The sequence below is a fragment of the Narcine bancroftii genome, chromosome 14, assembly GCF_036971445.1.
Source record: "Narcine bancroftii isolate sNarBan1 chromosome 14, sNarBan1.hap1, whole genome shotgun sequence".
Taxonomy (NCBI): domain Eukaryota; kingdom Metazoa; phylum Chordata; class Chondrichthyes; order Torpediniformes; family Narcinidae; genus Narcine; species Narcine bancroftii.
This window is the reverse complement of record NC_091482.1, coordinates 56,981,308-57,002,632: the sequence shown is the minus strand read 5'-3', so window position 1 is coordinate 57,002,632 and position 21,325 is coordinate 56,981,308. Positions and strand designations below refer to the sequence as shown.

The 21,325-nt window shown below is 39.5% G+C and overlaps 2 protein-coding genes across 2 annotated transcripts in view; one reads left to right on the top strand and one right to left on the bottom strand.

Annotated features, from left to right (window-relative positions):
• The window catches only part of LOC138749855 (protein FAM227B-like), a 141,120-nt gene extending 134,501 nt beyond the window's left edge, over window positions 1-6,619 (top strand). The window contains exons 15-17 of the mRNA XM_069911809.1: window positions 317-386; window positions 2,925-3,021; window positions 4,872-6,619. Coding sequence (XP_069767910.1) covers window positions 317-386; window positions 2,925-2,999 — 145 coding nt within the window. The 3' untranslated portion in view covers window positions 3,000-3,021; window positions 4,872-6,619. The remainder of the gene's footprint in view (window positions 1-316; window positions 387-2,924; window positions 3,022-4,871) is intronic.
• galk2 (galactokinase 2) overlaps window positions 232-21,325 on the bottom strand; it is a 72,267-nt gene continuing 51,173 nt past the window's right edge. The window contains exons 9-10 of the mRNA XM_069910553.1: window positions 8,655-8,856; window positions 232-3,413 (exon numbers count right to left, since the gene is read on the bottom strand). Coding sequence (XP_069766654.1) covers window positions 3,206-3,413; window positions 8,655-8,856 — 410 coding nt within the window. The 3' untranslated portion in view covers window positions 232-3,205. The remainder of the gene's footprint in view (window positions 3,414-8,654; window positions 8,857-21,325) is intronic.

The window sequence follows — 21,325 nt, the reverse complement described above, 5'->3', positions numbered from 1 at the left end:
TTTCCTCTCAAAAGTGAAGGCTGTGTGAATGATGAATGAGAAGAGACTATGGCTCGATGTAATGCCGTCCATGGTTGAAGAGGCTAAGCTAGAGGAAAACTATAATTTTAGAGTTTACACCAACCTTGGAACTTAATCCAAAATGAATCACCACCCACCAGGAGAGAGGAAAAAAAATGGAGAAGACTTTTACCGTACTAAGGAATTTTTAAAAAAAAAGGTCTAAGAATCAAATGTGTAAGTGTCACTTTATTATAGACTTTCTCAATTGCCTCTTAAGGAAGAAAGTTAACATATTTTCTCTAAATCATGAAAGGTTGAAAAAAGAGCTCTCCAGCAATAAAGATGCACTCGAACAGACAACTACGATAATCCCCAGCAAACTAGTAAGTATGCATTAAGTAATATTTTATTTAGCATAATTCTGTAATTACACGAAGAAATACATCTGCATTAATTCCTTTCAGTTTGTCATATTACCTGGCAACTGTTTGTAAATTACCTTCATGATTCTTGCACTTAAATTCATTTATTACATCAAATATATTATCTCTAGTAAAAGCTCAATGTTGGAGAAATTCAGCAAGGCACACAGTGAACCTTATAATATACATAACCAACATTTCAGGCCTGAACCCTTCATCAAAGTATGAATAAAATGGTGTGGGGAGGGGGAGGGGGGGAGGTGGTGATGGTAGTGAGGGGCAGTGGAAGGAACACAGGCAAGAGGTAATGAATGCATAAAGGAGGGCATAAGAGAAAATGTGAATGGAAAGGGAAGAGGGTGCAGTACTGGAGAAAAGGAGACACAGTGATAGGGGAGAAACCAGTGAAGTTGATGTTAATGCCATCAGGTTGGAGAGTGCCCATGCAGAATATTAGGCATTGCTCCTACAATTTACAGTAGCCTTGGTTTGGCTGTGCATGAGGCCATGCAAGTGGAGCACAGAATTGAAATGGTTGGCCACTGGGAGATCCCCGTCATTGCTGTGGACAGAGCGAAGGTGCTCAGCAATCTCCCAGTTTGTGCCCAATCTCTCGGTTGTAGAGAAGGCTTCACTTTGAAGGTCAATATGGAAGGTGTGGGACTTCCTTGGTCATAGGGGAAGGTACCAAAGCAGCGATTAGTGGGAAGAGATGTGGATAATGGAGTCACTGAGGGAGTGGTCCCTACAGAAGGCAGAGAGAGGAAGATGTGGCTGGTGGGATCATGTTGTAGGTGACAGAAATTGCAGAGCTGGTGAGATGAGGATGAGGGGGCCAGGGTAGAAATGGAGGTGATGGTGGTAAAGAAGAAGCCACTTTTTTGTTTGAAGGAGGAGGACATCTCAGATGTGAGGTATCCTGAATGTAGCTGTAAGTAGGAGGGACTGGACTAGGGAATCAGGTAAGATAATACTAGTTCAGTGGGGAAACAGCACACAGAAGCAGTGAGTCTACCTGGATAAATGAGTTTATGTATCTTAGGGAGGAGTCAGAACCAGGTAGTGCAGGGATCAGAAACAATCAGGTTGGAGGTCATGGCAGGGAGATAACCAGAAGTGATGAGGTCAATGTTATTTGGTGGGGTCCTGTTGAAGGGGTAGGAAAGAGGAGGTATATGCAAGAGCTGTTCGTCTGGTCTCGGCAAGGTCAAGGTTAGTGCGCCAGACCACAACAGCACCAACCTTGATAGTGAGTTTGGGATTTGTGCAAGAGGTTGTGAGATTAGAATAAGAGAGGGGAGTGGTGAATTTGAGATGGTTGATGCCTCAGCGGCAATTGAAAATATAAAGATCCAGAGTGGGTAGCTGTCCAGGTTGAGGGAGAAGTGGGGGTGGGGGGTGGAAAATGAGTGAAGAAGTGAGCATGGAGACAACGGAAGAAGAATTCGGTATCATGGCGTGTATGGACCTCACCGAGATGTGAGTGAAGTGGGATGGTGAGGCCTCAGCATTTCAATCCTGAGAGGGGAAGGAAGGGATGGTAAAGACTAAATAGGAGTCAGTGTGGTGGAGGGTGTTAGGGGGTAGGAGGAAATCAAATGAGTAGATGGGGGTTGAGTAGGTAGAAGTGTGAGGGGATAGGGAAGGATGAGCCTATGGGATCCAACAGCAGAGGTATTCAAAGTGTCTGCCTTATGGAAACTGATGATTCTTTATTATCTCATTCTTTTAGTTTTACTTTTGCTGTAGGACTAAAAAGTTTATTACAAAGGTCCAATTACATTATAGAAAGTAAACATATCCACAATATATTCCTGATTTTCTTTACTACAACACATCTAAAAAAAAATGAGTTACTTTTGTGAAATGTTTAAAAGTGGCTTCAGTAGCAATTATTTTTGTTTTGTAGTAGGTATGAATGTCAACACTAAACCATTCAATTTTAATTACACTGCGTTAACAAAAATCCACACTTTTTGCAGTGTTTCTTTTCCATATTGCTTGTTTTCTTCCATGATACAAATGAGTGAGTTTGCTATGGAACTAAAGGGATATGAATTTATATACAGGTACACAATCCTTTATCGGGACATCTAAAATCCGGAAAGCTCCAAAATCCGGCAAGTAGGGAGAGAGACGGCAGCGCAAGTCGGGCGGGCGAGAGCAGCGTGACTGGAAGGGGGTGGGGGGGGGGATACGGCAGCACAATTTGGGTGGGCTTAAATCTGGCTTTCCGAAATCTGGAAAAATCTGAAATTCGGAACACGCTGTCCCCCAAAGGTTCCAGATAAAGGATTGAGTAACTATACACACACACACACACACACACACATGGTAGGCTGTATTGAGATTTGGATCCTAATTTTTTTTTAATTGGCAGAAAATTTTCCATAAAATATTCCCAGTATTAAAGCTTAATCAGAAAAAGATCTGGCACAGTATACATATGATCAATAAAATTACTTTTTTTTTCTCATACTTGTCTTCATTTGTTATTAGAATGTAGTTGAACCTGGCAATGAGTGGAAGAAATCGAATTCACCCAAGGTTGAAAAGATTCTGACACAAGAATAATCCCCGCATCAAATGTTATGAGGTATAATTTCTTTTTAAATTGTTTAAAGGCTTAAACAAGTACAACAATTACCCAGTTATAAAATATAATTTTCAGGACATATCAAGAAAAATAAATGATCAATTGTATTTCCTTGCAAGAATATTTTTTTCCTTTAAATAACAAAGGAGAGAATCTATTGTTTTTCTCATCTTTGGAATTTCATTCAAACCTCATGATAAACTGCAGCTCCTCCTCCAGGGTGGGTGGCAAACAGAGATTGTGTCTGTTTAGCTGCTCTGTCAGCATTAGCTTCGTAGTAGACATCTTGCACCGTTGCCAGAAAGCTCTCCAACTTGTTTGTGGGCACCATTGACACGGTGCAGCCCCCCCATCCTGCACCGGTCAGCCGTGAGCCAACAGCACCAGACTGCCTGAAAAAGGCAATAATAAAAATTAATGTTGTCAGGCAGGAAATGACCATCACTCTTGTTTCTCAAGTTGCAAGAATTTTTGTGTTTAATTGTTCACCTTTTCCTCTTGTATTGAGAAGGATGTCAGTTCTGAGGAATGGAACCATTCATTTCCTTACTTTATGGTTATTGGTCCAATCAAAAGGAGGATTATATCTCATCAGTTTTTGTGACAGCAGCAAAATAAAATCAGAAATTATCAGCTAAAATCTTTGGAGAGAGTAAAGAGCAGAAGTTTCAGATCAGTATCCTTTCACCTGAAATCTTTACTCTGCTTCTCACTCTCCAGCTGCACCCTGAAGCATTTTCAAGTTTTAAATATTTCACATTAATACATGCGTGGAAAAATTATCCATATAAGCAGAATACACTTTTTAAATGAAATTTGTTCCAAGTAAGTTTGAAAAGCACTGCATATGATATTTAATGAATGCTTTTCTTTTAAGACTGATTAAAGGGGCGAGCAGAAAATAAGAATTTTGGTGCATACATACATTGACAAGAAGTTCATCAATCACATTGCATAGAACGCACTGAAATGGAATTTAACATGAAATCTAATCCTCACTGTTTTCAAAATTGTTCTGGTGCCTCTGTGTACATACAAACTTACTTGAGGAGCGCAGGATCTTCACTGTGACATTAAACAACATGCATTGCACATTTCGATGATACTTACCCCTATTTGAAAATCACACAGAAGTTGGTCTGAATATGATACAGTAGTTGAATCCTGCTTCTGTGATAAAGAGGGCTAATCTTCCATACTAATGTTATTTGGGCTCTTCTGAATCCATGACTGATTGACCACCACCGTTCTCACAACCTACCATTCCAGCAGTTATAGATTCAAAACCTCCCCCTCCTTGCCCCAATGCATGAAGTCCCAACCTAACCAATCCCAAGAACTACTCCGCTCACCAAATATGCGGATTGATGTCAGTTTTTTTTTAAAAAAAGAATCACAGATTGGTAACAAGTCCATAAGCACCAATTAACATTAAAAAAAAAACTCTATACATTTTTGGAGGGTGGGAGAAAACCCACACGCAGCACTGGATTCTATCCTGGGTCTCTAACCATGACATCCTTGTGTATATTTTGGGGAAAAAAAATCTGTTTTTTTTAATGCTATTTATGTTTTTCATTCCCCTCACTTTTATTTTTTAAACCTATTTATAGATTCTGCTTGCTGGGCAGAAGCTAAACGAGACAATATCATCCAAACCACACATATTAGGAATGCATTTCCCAGATTTAGGTATTTAAACAGAAAGGCTACATAATTTCTTCCTAATCTGCACATTCCCTTTGTATCTCAGTGCTCTCCCTTCCCCTCTCTTCATTAGATTCATTTGCTTTTTCTACTAGTTCTCATGAAGAGAGACTTGAAATATTAACTTTTTTTTTTCTCCATAGATGCTGCCTGATCTGAGTTCTTCCAGCATTATTTGTTCAAATTGGGACAGAGCTAACTTTGAATGCTGCACTTTGGTGATTGCCTCTGCAAATTAGAATCAAATTTAGTTTTTTTTTTAAAGTCTGCCAATTATGCAACTTCTATTGTCGAAAGTAGATTTTGAGCTGCACTTATTTGATTGTTTAAGCATTATTAATCCACTGACTGTACTAGTTTCAAACTCATTTACCACATGTCCACTGGGAATGGGTGGAAATTATAAAATTCATGTCTTTGCATTCATGAATTGAGATAAAATCAGGTTGTACCACCCTGTTATAGAACATAGAAATCTGCACCACAGTACAGGCCCTTCAACCCAGTGTTGTGCTGACCTAATAATCGACCTAGAATTTCCCTTCTATATTCTCAGTGCCATGTTCCTATTGAATAATCTCTTAAAAGAATCCAATTGTACCTGCCTCCACCACCATTCTCTGTGTGAGGAAAAACATGCCTCTTGCATCATCCGTGTCCTTGCTCCCAGGCACCTTAAAATTATGCCATTTCAGCCTTGAGAAAAAGCCTTTGGCATTCCACACAATCAATGCCTCTCATCATTCATCTTATACACCCAATGAGGTCATACCTCATTCCCCCCCATCGCTCCGTTCACTTAACCCATCCTTGTAAATCTCCTCTGTATCCTCTCAACAGCATCCATATTGTTCCTGTAGTGAGGTGACGAGAACTGAACACAAGATCTTGTACACACCTGCTGCATGACCTCATGGCAGATTCCTAAAGCATAGATGAGAAAGTTGGACAGGAAGTCAACAATCCCCCCCCACTTTACTCCAATTCATATGAGTGGATTTTACAGTCAGGAATTTTATCACAGTTGCCATAACTTGCACCTTATATATGGGATTCTGTAGAGTAATGGAGATATTTTGCAATGTAAAGGGTCACAATTTAATTAATACTCAGGTAATGACTGAGGCAGGGACTCCTCCCCCCTCCAAAAAAAAACCCATCTTGGGGCAAGTGGAGAAGGCATGTTATACTCTGTAAAACAGTTTCCCATGACCTACTCTCAACAGGCTATTCCCTTCTAGCCAAGGTAAAATGGATAAGAAAAATAATAGTTTTACTGGGAATGTTTTAAATTAGTAGAACTCTTATAGAATCAGTCACATGTCAAGGAAACAAATTTAATGCCCACCCACTGCAATGGCAAGTGTTGACCCAGATGCCAATAAAAATTTATTTGTAGTTTAACCATCTTAAGTAGATTTGGGGTCCTTCAAGAAAATGAAAACAAGTTGTATATTAAACTAAGCTTATAAAAAACTATCTAATAATTTAGATATTTGCCCCATTTGTAATCCATCTCAACATTCAACAGAGGATGGCACCCATCATTAACTAGGATCACATAGCAAATGATTGTCAGTTCGCATTGTAAGCTTTCTGATATAGAATGACATGCATCTCATATGCTGCTTTTTAAGGTTTTTAGTCCCCCGAAACAAAAGCTTAAAAAACAGATTACCTTTCAAAGGTCTACTATTCCTTGTACTTTGTGTCAAGTAATAATCTGCAGGCATTCAGGTGCGTGGGAGAGGTTTGGAGGACACCTGACCCTTTACATAAATTGCATTATTCCATAATATGCTTTTCCTTTCGGCAGCCCATATTTTCTGTTTCTCTAACTTGAGAATAGCAAATTAATATTGCTTAGAAATAAAAAGAACAATGCTCCATACTGTCTGGCCTGAAATTTATTGCATTCTTGTTTGACATTTAGAAATGTAGCAGAATTAACGAGGTTTCTGCTTTTTTACACAATCCTTCCATCTGAATTACAGAAGATACATTAATAATTGATTGTTCAGAAAACATTTTGGCGTGTCTTTTTAAGTATTTAGATTTTTCTAGAATTAATGTTGCATGACCAGAGATTTTACAATAGGAAACAACTTTGGAATTTACAAATTTATCCTTGACAAAACGTTTTCCCAGACTGTGACTCCTTTTGTAAATGAATTAATATCTGCAGATCAATGCCTGCAGTAACTGAACAATCAACTATCTTCAAGTTATTTGTTGCTGCTAGTATCTTCTTGTCCCTGAACATGAAGCTAGTTTGTTGGATCAACCTCTATATAACTGCAAATAAAATTTATGCACTACTCTTTGTTAAAGTTACAAGCAGGAAAGTTCTGTCTAATCAAAAATGGATTGCACAAAGACATGAACTGCTTTCTGTTGGCAAGTGATGTAATAGTGCAATGTCTTTTTGACAAAAATGGACTCAACTTTGTCAGTGTTTTCCGTAAGTCTGCCTCACACTTATTCCCACCCATACTAAACCTTGACAAAGAAAATATTTTGCATTAAATTTCATCTCTGTAGGATATGCATTCAAGTTGTAACATGCAATTTAGAAGTTTCTCTGGACATTACATTTCAACTATAATCTACTTAAACTACTAACTTGTTCAATAATCCTGAAATCGTGTTTCCTATTTTTCTGGGATGTTCAAATGACAATACAGTGCCCCAAATATGCTAGTCCAGATTCCTTTCAGATAATACAAGTAATGACTCCAACACTAATCTCTTGATTGTCAACATCCACAAATCGAGAAAATATCTATTCATCTGTGTTCAGCTTCTTGAACTTTAACCATCTTTTCTGTCTAAGCTTTCATTTTATCCACAATTCTCATCCAGAAACTTTCAAAGGTACCAAATGCAATATCCACAGTTATTTTGTTAAAAATTGTAAATGTTATCAGATATACCAAATGTAATTTTGATTTCTGATATTTTTAATCATGTAATTGAGATCACTCTCCCACTATGCAATACCTATATCAAGCTACAAATTACTGATAGATCTGCTGACACAAAGATCACTGGAAGTACATCACTTTCATCCAGTAGAACAGTTTCTCTGGAACAATCAAGTTGATTGGAAAGGTCCCTCTCCACTGTATGGAATGGAGACCATGTTGGTTGAAAATGGTTCCACTTAAACCACGTGTCAACAGAACCACTGAATGGTTTCACGTCAGTTATTAAACTGGTAATTTTAATTTAAAATGTCATATGGTGATATTTTTCTTTGTAAATTTGGAGTTCCTTGAATAAAATGCACCTATTTACACATTCTTTTCCTGTGAAACACTTTCCGATAATTTTATCGAAGTGAAAACACAGAAATTCTGGAGAAACTCAGCAGGCCAACCACTCTCCATAGGAGGTAAAGATATACAACTGACATTTCAGGCCAGAGCCCTTCCTCCTATAGTCACTGAAAGACCTGCTAAGTTCCTGCAGTGTTTCTTGTTTTCACTATAATCACAGCATCTGTACACTTTCATGTTTCAATCTATAACTATATCCCACAGGTCAGCCTTATTAAAACTTCCCCTGAATTGAAAATTGGTAAAACTCTTTCCTAATTTATATAAAAGTGCAAATAAACCAACTCATGGTGGTATTCCTGGACTCTATTTTTCCAAACAGTTTCTCTGTTCCAAAGAAACAGATTTCATTTTGGCTTCCAAACTGGAGCATGTGACATAAAACAGACGAGAGGATAATGCTTTGAATCTCATGTCTAAATTATTTCTTCAATAAATTGAGATAACATGATTCCTTGTGGTTTCTCAAATTGCTGGCCAAATACAAAGTTGTTATTTTTATTCGATGAAAAATGTGAAACAAAATATTCCAAAGTATAATTGACACATAATCAAAGCATTTAAGTCTTAATATTTTGGAAAACTTACATACAGATGTCCACCAGTTGATCAAGTTCTGGACAGCTGCATTCATACATATCCCTGCAGCTTGTATAACTCTGATTCATCAAGTCACCCAGCAGTTGTAATGCATTGGCAGGTGTCTCGTCACAAATTCTCTTGAATTCTAGAACACGTCCAGCTTCACTGTAAACATGCTGAGCACGTTGATAAAGTTTAAAAGACGTCACTGGGGAAAAAAAGAGAGACAAGAGGTTGTAAACATTCAAATGTGTTGCCCATTCAGTAACATTTAAATGTAAACAAGTGAAATTATTTTTTTTCTATTTCAATTAGAACTGACTGACAAGGTCATGTTCCAGCTATGCATTGCTAATTCAAAATATAGTTCATTAAAATTTGATATTTCTTTAGAATCACTTTTTTTCCTCCTCTGATTGATTTCAACAGTAAATGGTTTTAAAAGCAGAGATAAAAGAGTCGCATCAAAAAACTCTTAGTATTTCAAGAGAGCTCATAACTTGAAAAAGAAATCTGCATGGTTCCTGAGTTGCAAGGCTGAAGTTGACCCAGGGACATTGAAATACCTTAATATAACAGCAAAATATGGATGGGAAATCTGTTTTGTTCACAAGTAATCATTTTGATGAAACAATAATGTTTCTCGTTAGGCTGCTCTGTGAAATATTTAAGTTTTAAGGCAATGGGTTTTATTCTATGAAATTCCCAGAACAAGTTAGTACTTTGAGCTGATGATGAAATAAACAATAGAGTGATGTACATATCAGTATGGTTATGTTAAAATTAGGGTACTAGAAAGGAGTGGTCAGTGGAGCATTATGGACAGTATGTGGATGCAATTGAAGATAGAAATCATTTAACCCCAGAGACCAGAAACTGAGCACCACCATTTTCCTGTAATCCACGCATCTCTGAGCTCCACTGCTAATTTTGTCGATACGCACGAGGGTGGGCCATTTTATTTAATTATTTCCAGAAGATTTACCTGCCACTTTGGAGCTTGGATAACCAAATTTACTGAAGATCCCAACTGCTACTCCTAGAGTCCGAGGAGACTTCAGATGCCGGAAAACAATCTGCTGAAGAAACTCGATGGACTGAGCAGCATCAGTGGGAGAAAAACAATGGTCAATGTTTCAGACCCGAACCATTCATCAAGACTGACTTCACCATTCTTTTTCTCCCACTGGTGCTGCTCAACCCGCCAGATTTCTCCATTACATTGTTTACCATGAAGTCTAATGGCTCCATAGACATCCCAGAAATAAATGGAAATATAAAGACCATGGTGATTAGTACATAAAAGTCTATCACCCATATCACATGTCTTCAGTTTCTTATCATTTAAGGACTTGTATAAAAATAATTATATGGATTTCACGCATTATGTAGAAACTGGACCCTCTGGGGTCTAGTGAAAACAAATATAAAGATTTTATCAATCTTAAAATGGCAAAGGCCTCTGTGATCATTGCTGCAAGATCTCCACTATCAACGCAAGAGTTGTGGTCGTAGTTAGAAAAACTGTCCTACGGACTGGTCAACTTAACAATCACTGACATATTCACATCAATCATCATGTGTCTCAAATTCTTTGATATGTCCTATTTCACCAGACCTGATTCCCATCCCCAGAGATGTCCAGCAATGAGTTGAGGTCTCTCGAAGCTCCAACATTAACTTCAGACTCCAGAAAGTCTCATAGTTTCAGTGTAAACACAGTCATGGAAATTTTGTGCTTCCTTATCTAATAATTCACTACTCTTCCAAACTGAGTACTGGTACTCTTTAAAATTCTTTTCGCATCAAGCAGAAAAATAAATCATTGCGGTTTATTCATGTTGCAAATTAACTCGAAAATCCACTACACATAACTCCGTGAAAACGTCTGTGGTGAAATATGTCACTCTCAAAGCATAAATAAATTCATAATAATGCAAATGTCCACTGGGAAATTAAAAATCTTACATCTAAAATGTATCTTTTACCACCAGTTCTTTAAAGATCACAGAAGTGCATCAACTCTATCCACCTGTCACTCCTCAGTGCCTGACCGTTCACCGTCTTTTCATGGTTTGTCCTTCAAAATGCAACACCTCACAGTTGTTCATGTTAAATTCCATCTGCTGTTTATTCCAGCTGGTCCAGATCCCTCTGCAAGCTTTGAAAACCTTCCTTGTTGTCCACAACGCTTCTGATCTGAATATTGTCTGTAAACTTGCTGATCCAATCACCACATTGTTTGTTGTCCAGATTGTGGATCTAGATGACAAGCTACGCTGGTCCCAGCACCGATCCCTGCAGCACGCCACTAGTCACAGGCCTCCAGTCTGAGAAGCTATTGTCCACGGCCACTCACTGGCTTCTCCTACACAGCCAATGTTTTTGAACATTTTAATATGAGATTTCACATCCAAAGTACAGAGTACCTATGGATAGATGTTAAAATTCTCAAAGATACACTACACTTAAAATCACCAATGCCTGAAGAGGGCGCACAAAATCAGTGAACCGGTGTGGACTCGAAAGGCCAACATGGCCTGTTTCCGCTCTGTAAATGGTTATATGGTTAAATGTGGCAGATAACGTGAATATCAAACTTACACAAACAGAAGTGGGATAACTTGGGTAACTACATTGACTGTCAACGGTGGGTGTGGGGTGGGGGGGGAAGGAAGATTAGGAAAGGGACTTAAAAGAGAGAAGTGCTTACTCTCAGTGTCCTCAGAGCTCTCACCTGAAGATCACTAATCTGATACAGGTGACTAACCTTTTATCCAGGATCATTGGGACTAGACACCTGCATTGTTTGCAATCTTGTGGACTTTGGAATAATTTTGATTTCGGTCCCTTTAAGCCTGCCCGCCCGAGTCACACTGCCGTCTCTCCCCACCACCCGCCCCTTCGCACACCCAAGTGGTGCTGCTTTCTCCCCCTCGCTCACCCGAATCGCGCTCTCTCTCTTCCCCTCCCGCCTTCCTCCGCTGTACCAGCACCAGGGGAATGGCCCCCCCATCTCGGTTCCCCTGCGCTGGCACTGCTACAGTGGTTTCTGCTGCGTGGGCAGCAATGACTACCATTGAGCTGCCACCAGCCTGAATGAAAGCACCATGTTGCTGGACAACAGTATGTGGCAATTCAGAGGCGCTTTTAAAGTAGCGGAATGATACGGGATACATGGAGTTGAGCGAGGGTCTCATCGAGTCATGTTTGGCACCAAACTCCATCTTTGACGAACAGATGAAAGGTGCCTGCTTTTGGATGTTGCTGGTTTTCGGAATCCCGGATAAATGGTTAGGCACCTGTATTACTCAGATAAAACAAAGGATAGTGCACTTTTATTTATAAATTGTTTTAAAACCAAACGTGGAGTCAATTACAAAGTTAAAAATACAAGTACAAAAGTACATTCAATGTTTACTTTATGACAGTGTTAACCCAGTCCCCCCAAAAGAAACCCAGAGAAATAAATGAATGAACGTATAGAAAAGGAAGAAGAAGATAAGAAGATACCAAAGGAAGAAAAATAAAACATTGGATTGCTGAAAAGTGACACAGATCACAAATTTATATTCTATAAGTATTTAATTTTCTTTGGAGAAAATCAATGCTGGTCTCATCTAAAGATTTAAACCTGAATTTTGTAAATATGGTTGCCAAATTAAATGAAGCTCCTTTTGGAATGGTACAGGTCTTGCTTTATTAGACAATCTTGAGTACAAACTGGCCATTTTTATTATATTAAAGAAAATTGATTTTAGTCAATTTTATACTGAGCTTTTAGGTGAAGGGGAGGTGCAGTGAGGGGTGTGGAACAGCCTTATTGAGCATAAGCACCCACTTACTATCAGGATGGCTTTTAATTCTTTGAGATATGCTTCTTAAATATCCCATGGAAAAAAAGAATTAGGTTATTTGGCCCTTTGAGTCCATTCTGCTATCAATATTAAAGGATGGTCATCTAACATTGTTAATAGTGAAATACCTTTTATGGTAGCTTATTTAATCATAACTGGACAGCTCCATTTTTTAAAAAGCAAGGCACAAGATTTAAAAAAAACTAATTAAAAAACAAATCACAGAACTTTTGTAATGTAGCACTCAATTTTGTACTTTTACCATTAAGCCATTAATGTTTGAAAAGTTTACCACCTATCTGAATGCCCCATATAACTCTATATACTCTGTACTCTGTATAGCAGATTGTATAGAAGTGACTTTGGCAGAGCGGCAGATAAAAATGACCTCAACACATGTAAATATTATGAAATAGGCAGAAAAAAAAAGCTTTTAATGGTCTGCTCTTTTTGACACTAAATGATATACTGTAAAAAAACACCAGCTTAGAGAGAGAAAGAGAGAGAGAGAGAGAGAGAAGAATCCAAGCCAAAATCTACAAAGTTACTTCAAAATTCTGTCTTTTAAATTCAATGTTGAAGCAAAGGCCTTTGAAATTTAATGCCCAGAATTCATGTTAACTGATGGAGTTTGTCGCTGCTACAGACTCATGAATTCTCCTTGTGTGGCTTTTGAAGAAATATCCATCCACACAAACTGTGGACATAACACTCCTCCTCCTTTTGTAGGCGAGCCTCGAACTGGGCAGCCTCCCTGAAGCTTCCAAGACCCTGGCAGCAGTCTCTCCAAGTGACCTTCACTGTTAGTCAATCAAAATGGAGCTCTTTCCTTCCCAAAAGACGCTCCTGGCACAGGTCAATCCACTGACAAGGCCCAGCATTGAAAGACCATGCTTGGCTCTGAATTCCACAAAATGGCCGGCCACAAACAACTACCTCAAAAAGCTGTCTTCTCTTCAGCCGTCAGAATGGTTCTCCATTGCAAAATCACAATGTCCTTGCAAACGTATTGAATCTGGAACAGGTTCTGACAAGCCTTCCCTCAGTTCTTCCAACGTACCAAATTGTCGTTTGGACTGTGACGGTGCTTGTGTGAAATGTTAAATGTTAACTGTGACCTTTCAGTTCCTCCCGTCTACGTTATATCTTACAGTGATAATCGCATTTTAATAAAACAGGAACTCGTACTGTTTCTTAAACATTGTCAAATTACCTGACTCAACTATCTCCCCCTGCAGCTTGTTTCAACAACCCATTACCCTCTGCGTAAAAAGGTTACCCCTATTTTACTGAAATTATGACAGCTGAAATTCTTTAATTTTTCTGAACATTAATTAGTAGAACAGCAAACTAAGTGACCAGGGGTGGGCATGAATCCTGCAAGATATACTTACCCATAGATGCTTTCTCTAAAAATATATTTCTGAATAGCAAGGCTGATTTGTGCACAGCCATTCATGGCTTATCTGAGTTGCGTGAGAGATTCCCATATCTTACATACTCTTGTAAATCACAACTGAACAGTAGTAACCCAAAGAATGAAGTAAACCATAGCTGGTTTTAATTTTAATGCAGTATCCTTGCCAAAGGCTGGGATTGATTCAGAGACTACCCTTTAGAAAAGCAAGGCTTTATTATCCAGATCACCTTAAAGTATTTTATGATTTTGCTGCTCTCATCACGTTATGCATTGTAAGCCAGAATGGTGTTCCAACTACTGGCTGCACATCAAAATTACTCAGTAGGTCAAGCAAACTGTTTGGCTTGATCACTTAGAAATTTTGGATAAACAATGCATATTGACTGCACACCACATTTCTATTTAAACATCATTGAAGCTAACAATATAAATTCTGCTGGAAAGAAGTTGAAAAGTCAAGTAAATTTCAGAATTTCACACTTTTCTTCGACTAATTGTATTTTTCAAGATGGATTTAAAATCAAGTCAAAGATTAAGATGAGCCAGAAAGGGAGATATTGCTTGGAATGCCACACTATAATAGATTTCGAGGTTAGGAGCCCCCGTCATCGCATCCCAAAATGTTTGGTTTCCATGCTTGGTCCTTGAAAAGGATCATCTCCAAAAAGCAGAATGACTGCGTAATCAAGTCCTAAAGACTCGTAATACAGGGCCCACAGGATAGTTTATCTGTCAAATTTCTGGAAAGAGCATAGTGTGTGGCAAGAGGAAAATTGCATGGTTTGTGGAAAGAGGAAAGTTAATATTGTACTTTTGCCAGGGATGCAATTAAGCCAAACAAAATGCAAAAGAAACAAACCTGGACATCTTATTTAAAGAAAAAAGTACGATTTGGGTTGACCAGGACTAATCTTAACTAAAAGCCCTATACAGTTCTAAATGTACGTTTTACAGTAGGGGGTTCCTGGCTCAAATTCACCACCTAAGTATCTCACTCTCTCGCAAGGGAATTACCGTAACTGTGCTCCGATCTCTTCTCTTCTCTCTTTGGCTTGGCTTCGCGGACGAAGATTTATGGAGGGGGTAAAAAGTCCACGTCAGCTGCAGGCTCGTTTGTGGCTGACCAGTCCGATGCGGGACAGGCAGACACCGGTAACTGGAGGTGTGCCTCGGGGTTCAGTATTGGGTCCATTACTATTTGTCATTAACATTAATAATCTGGATGATGGTGTGAGAGATGAGAAAAACTGACATTGCAATATGAACATGAAGAAATGAAGAAAATAAAATTGATACATAAGTAAATGAATGAAGCCAGTGCAAACAACATGAGACATGGATATTAGAAGGCAGGAAGCTGACAGTGTCTGAGTAAGATAAGAATCTCCTACAGCAGCAAGTTCACTGAATGAAGGAGAGAAGGACAGACAATTCAGAATAGAAGTAGAGTTAGTCTGAACGAGATAAGGGTCGCCAAGCCCCAGATAGAATTAGCAAGGCTTGCATAAATAATTAGAAGACCTTAGACAGTATTAGCAAGTTATACATATATAATTAGTAAGCCATACAACAGATTTTTCAAGTATGCATCTTCTCTCTCTTTGGCCTGGCTTCGCGGACGAAGATTTATGGAGGGGGTAAAAGTCCACGTCAGCTGCAGGCTCGTTGGTGGCTGACCAGTCCGATGCGGGACAGGCAGACACGATTGCAGCGGTTGCAGGGGAAAATTGGTTGGTTGGGGTTGGGTGCTGGGTTTTTCCTCCTTTGCCTTTTGTCAGTGAGGTGGGCTCTGCGGTCTTCTTCAAAGGAGGTTGCTGCCCGCCGAACTGTGAGGCGCCAAGATGCACAGATTTATGGAGGGGGTAAAAAGTCCACGTCAGCTGCAGGCTCGTTGGTGACTGACCAGTCCGATGCGGGACTGAACTGCTAAATGAGCATTACCATATGGTTTGAAGTGAAAGCTGAAAGACGACATCCATTTCACAGATACTGCGCACTCTTTGCTGGGCTGATTTTCAGATTTTTAAAAAAACTCCTTTTTACTCTATTTTCTCTACTAACTAAAATCTGAGCACTTTGAATTATATCACCATTACATTTGCTATCTTTTCAAAACGTTGCACTTTTAGTGCAGCCCACTATTAAGCATACCTAATCAAGGTCTTTAGAAGATTTATTGGAATCACATTCCATATTATAGCTGACACTTTAGCATATCCTACATAATAAGCAGTTCAGTTGATAGATGTGTTTTCATGATTATGCGTACTTTCCTTCACATTCCCATGTTAAAAATTTTCCATGGGTTTGAGCATTTTATTTGAACAATTTTATTTCAGTCTGAACCAAACCAGTTGCTCAAGCTCGATAGTTGTTGAATGAAATGGATTAATATTTTTCCCATGGCTCTGGTCATGTGATAAAGGAGGTGCTGCTGGAGCTTTTGTAACAGCAGCGCTACCGCTGGTGCGATCCTGGGAAGGTGGGGACACAGCACTGCTCCGTGGTATGACGGCTCTGTACATACTTCAAACAGCCTGTTAGTGGTGCCAACGGTGTTTTCTCTTTTAAACATCCTGCAACATGGAGGTCTGTGCCTCAACTATCTGACTCCGGGGAGCAGCGGATTGGCGCAGGGCACCAGAAACAGGGACTACCTTTCATTGAGAAGCCCAGGAGACAACCTTGCAGGAATGTGACCATGGCAGCAGGCCAGCGAGGGGCTCATCAGCTGAAGGATCCACACTGGCTGCAGCATGCTGGCAGCTTGCAGTCGGCAGACTCACACCTGGCTGCAGGCAACTTGTGGCTGATTGATTCATACCAGGCTGCAGGAGATGGACTCATGTGAACTGGATTCAAGGTGGTGCTGAAGGGGCCTGGGGTGCTGAAAGCTTCCTGATTGGGAAGTTTTGGATCTGGAGCTTGGGTTGCCAATGGATTGAACAAGAGTCAGTGAGGCTGTGGAACCTCTTTTGCTTCTCTTTCTCTTACTGTGTGGGCACTAGGCAATATTCATGGTAACTCTTTGCTTGCCTTTATGGCAGGAAAAAGTTGAAGTGCATCATGTATATTATATTTTTTGTATTATTACATGACAACCTTGAACCTAAAGCAGACAAAAGATAAAATTTCTGAAGTCATTCAATGTTGGCCCGGTTAAGCTGCTGTGGGATCCAGAGATAATTTCCATCCCTCCAAAACACTACAGAAGTAAACTGATAATGCCAGGAATCTTCCATTCTTTTAAATCAGAAAATTTACTGCAGTTAAGCCAATTTATATCCACTCGACTGAGAAAAATCTGGTGTTATGCCTTCCTCCAAGGTTTAGTGAGCAAATGCACGCCATAATATGATGTGCTCTAAATATCCAAAAAAGGTCTATTTTCATTCCTCGTTGTTGCGCATTCATGGATCCTACAATTAACTGCAGAATTCCTGGGTTTGGATATTGCTGGAGAAATGGCTGGGCTGCAGTATTAGCTTCTGATTGTTTCCAGTGTGTTCTACCTGAAGATGTGAAGATGAGGCTTTCAAACAACAATGGCAAGATTCAAATGTGGTATTTGTACAATCGCCTGATTACAACTTGTATTCGGGAATGTAGAATGGACACTTATGTGATATAATGGAGAGCAGATCCCACCTGGCCTTTAGGAAGCATTCACCAAAAATTGGAAGGGAGAAAACTGGACAAAAGGTCTCTTCTACATTATATATATCTTTTTCCCATTAAAGATCAGTCTCAGAAGATCAGTTCAGTCTCAGAAGTCGCTCTTTGTAACTTGTGCTCTCATTCTTATTGCTCTACACTGAACACTGTCAATTTCAAATATAACCTCATTAATAGTTTTCATTAAAATACTGTATATGACAGTGTGCAAGATGGTACTTGAATCTTAAAAATTTCACCCCAAAACCAGGAGTTGTCTTATACACCAAGTATAAAATCTGAACCTTAACAGCCAAGCGGTACTGAACCTTAACTCCTCCGCATCAAGTATACAGCTTGTTAAAGGAGCCAACAGTAGTTTATTAAAATATGCTAATAAAATTCAAACCTTTACTGGGTAATTTGGTTTTAAAATATTGTGACAACAACACTCCACTGGTCAGTGGTAAATGCCAGACTTGGGGTAGTCTTATACAGCGAGTACAGTATAGCTCAAAACCTACATTTTAACTGGAAACTCTGGGGTCATCTTATACACCAGCATATACAGTAAATAAACCAGGGGGAAATCAGGAGAACATTAACTAGTCCTCATCAAGGGCTCAGTCATGGAGAGAGTCAAGAACTTCAAATTCCTGGCTGTCAACATCTCTGAGGATCTGCCCTGGAGCCTCCATATTGATGCAATCACAAAGACGGCTCACCAGCGGCTACACTTTGTGAGGAGTTTGAGGAGATACTTTATATCACCAAAGACTCTCGAAAACATCTACAGGTGTACCGTGGAGAGCATTCTGGCTGGTTTCATCACTGCCTGGTACGGAAGTGCCAGCGCTCAGGACAAGAAAAAACTCCAGAGGGTTTTTAAATTCAGCCTGCAACATTTCAGGCACCACTCTTCACTCCATTGAGGACATCTACAAGAGGCGGGGTCTTAAGAAAGCAGCCTCTATCCTCAAGGACCCCAACACCCAAGCCATGCCCTCTTTACTCTGCTACCATCAGGGAAAAGCTGCAGAAGCCTGAAGACGAGCACCCAGCGGCACAAGGACAGCTTCTTCCCCACTGCCAGCAGATTCCTGAATATTCAATGAACCACAGACACTGCCTGACTTTGATTTTTTTTGCGTTATTTTGTAAGGTAAATGTTTGGACTACGATACTGCTGCAAAACAATGAATTTCATGACATGTTTATGACAATAAATTCTGATTCTGAATAATTGTTATGTCATAAGACATTTAAACAGATACATGGATAGGAAATGTTTAGAGGGAATATGGGCCAAATACAGGCAAATGTGACTGGATTGATTGAAATGGACAAGTTGGGTGAAAGGCCGCACACTGAAGAACTCTATATAGTAAAATACCGCTATTCAAATGTATGTCAGGTTCTTGGGAATACTGTGAGATGCTATTTAAATAGATACAACAAATTTGTTGCAATCTCCTTAATGAATGCCACCTGGTGGTATTTTAAGTGCATTACATGACAGAGGTGCACCAAAGAAAAGGTACAAGGACTGCCTAAAGAAATCTCTTGGTGCCTGCCACATTGACCACCGCCAGTGGGCTGATAACGCCTCAAACCGTGCATCTTGGCGCCTCACAGTTTGGCGGGCAGCAGCCTCCTTTGAAGAAGACCGCAGAGCCCACCTCACTGACAAAAGGCAAAGGAGGAAAAACCCAACACCCAACCCCAACCAACCAATTTTCCCTTGCAACCGCTGCAATCGTGTCTGCCTGTCCCGCATCGGACTGGTCAGCCACAAACGAGCCTGCAGCTGACGTGGACTTTTTTTACCCCCTCCATAAATCTTCGTCCGCGAAGCCAAGCCAAAGAAAAGAAGACATTTGAATGACAAAAATCTATATTCAACTTGAATGAAAAACGATTAGACACTCATAGATAATTACCGTTAAGGAAGAATGTTTTTTCCTACCTTACCCATCTTTCTGTCAGAATTTAAAAATAAATCCTTCATCAAAGCATTTCTTAAAAATTCCAGGGTTTTGAAACTCTACATAGTGATTCCCAGAGTAAAATGTTTCCTAATACAAATCCTGTTTTCACCCTTGAAAATTTAAATTAGATTTCTGAATTTTGTTACTGTTGCTATTCAAAAGTCCAAATCTTAATTCATAACATAAATGGTAACGGAGAATGTGAAAGAACGGACTGATTAGATTTTCATTGCTAATGAATGGAGCAGCACATCAAGAATTTTTCAGTCCAATGAAAACATCGGACTTCCAGCGGATTCTGAGTTTATATACAGGTTAATGATTGGATTGATATTTATAGATCACTTTGCAACTATTATTAGCGATACCAACAAAATTGGGAAATTCTTTAAGATTCCAGAAATGTAAAATGGAAATATGATTTTTAAATGTATAACCCATCTTCCTGACGTTAATCATCTACTCAAATGTGAAAATGATAAAGCCCTTTAATGACAATTATGGACCATGGTTATATTTCACAAAATGTGAACACAATAATAACCCCTTCTTTTAGCTACAATTTTATTTGGCAAATTAACACCTTGATATACAGAGGGAGCTTGGGATGCAGGTCCATAGTTTTCTGAAAGTGGCAACACAAGTGAAGAAGATGTACAGTATGCTTTCCTTTATCAGTCAAAGCATTGAGTATTAAAAAATTTGGAAGTCATGTTACAGCTATAAAATATTTAGTTGGGCCACTTTGGGAGTATTGTATATGATAGGAACATAGGAAGTAGGAACCGAAGTAGGCCAAAAATGGCCCATCGAGCCTACTCCGCCATTCAATACGATCATGGCTGATCTAATTTATGACCTAACTCCACCTACCTGCCTTCTCCCCATATCCCCTAATTCCTCTATCATGTAAAAATTTATCTAACCGAATTTTAAATATGTTTAATGAAGCAGCCTCAACCACTTCCCTGGTTAGAGAATTCCAAACATTCACTACTCTCTGGGAAAAACTATTTTTCCTCATCTCTGTCCTAAATCTACTCCCCCGAATCTTGAGACTGTGTCCTCTCATTTTAGTTTCCCTGGCCAGCTCAAAAAACCTTCCTACATCTATCCTATCCATACCCTTCATAATCCTATATGTTTCTATAAGATCTCCTCTCATTCTTCTGAACTCGAGCGAATACAATCCTAGACGATTTAATCTTTCATCATAAGTCAACCCCTTCATCCCAGGGATCAACCTAGTAAACCTCCTCTGGACCGTCTCCAAAGCCAGTATATCCTTCCTCAAATGTGGAGACCAGAACTGGACACAGTACTCCAGGTGCGGTCTCACCAGTACCTTATACAGTTGCAACATTACCTCCCTACTCCTGAATTCAATTCCTCTAGCGATGAAGGCCAACATTCCATTTGCCTTCTTAATAACCTGCTGCACCTGCAACCTAACCTTTTGCGATTCATGCACAAGCACTTCCAAGTCCCTCTGCACCACAGCATGCTGTAGTTTTTCTCCCTTTAAATAATATTCAGCTCTTTTATTTTTCTTGCCAAAGTGGATAACCTCACACTTACTAACATTGTACTCCATCTGCCAGACCTTTGTCCACTCATCCAGCTTAACTATATCCCTCTGCAGACTCTCCACATCCGTTACCACACCACAGGAAGGACGTGGCGACTTTGGACGGGGTGCAAATGAGGTGCCTCAAAATGTTGCCTGGATTGGAGTGTATTAGCTACAAGGAGAAGTTG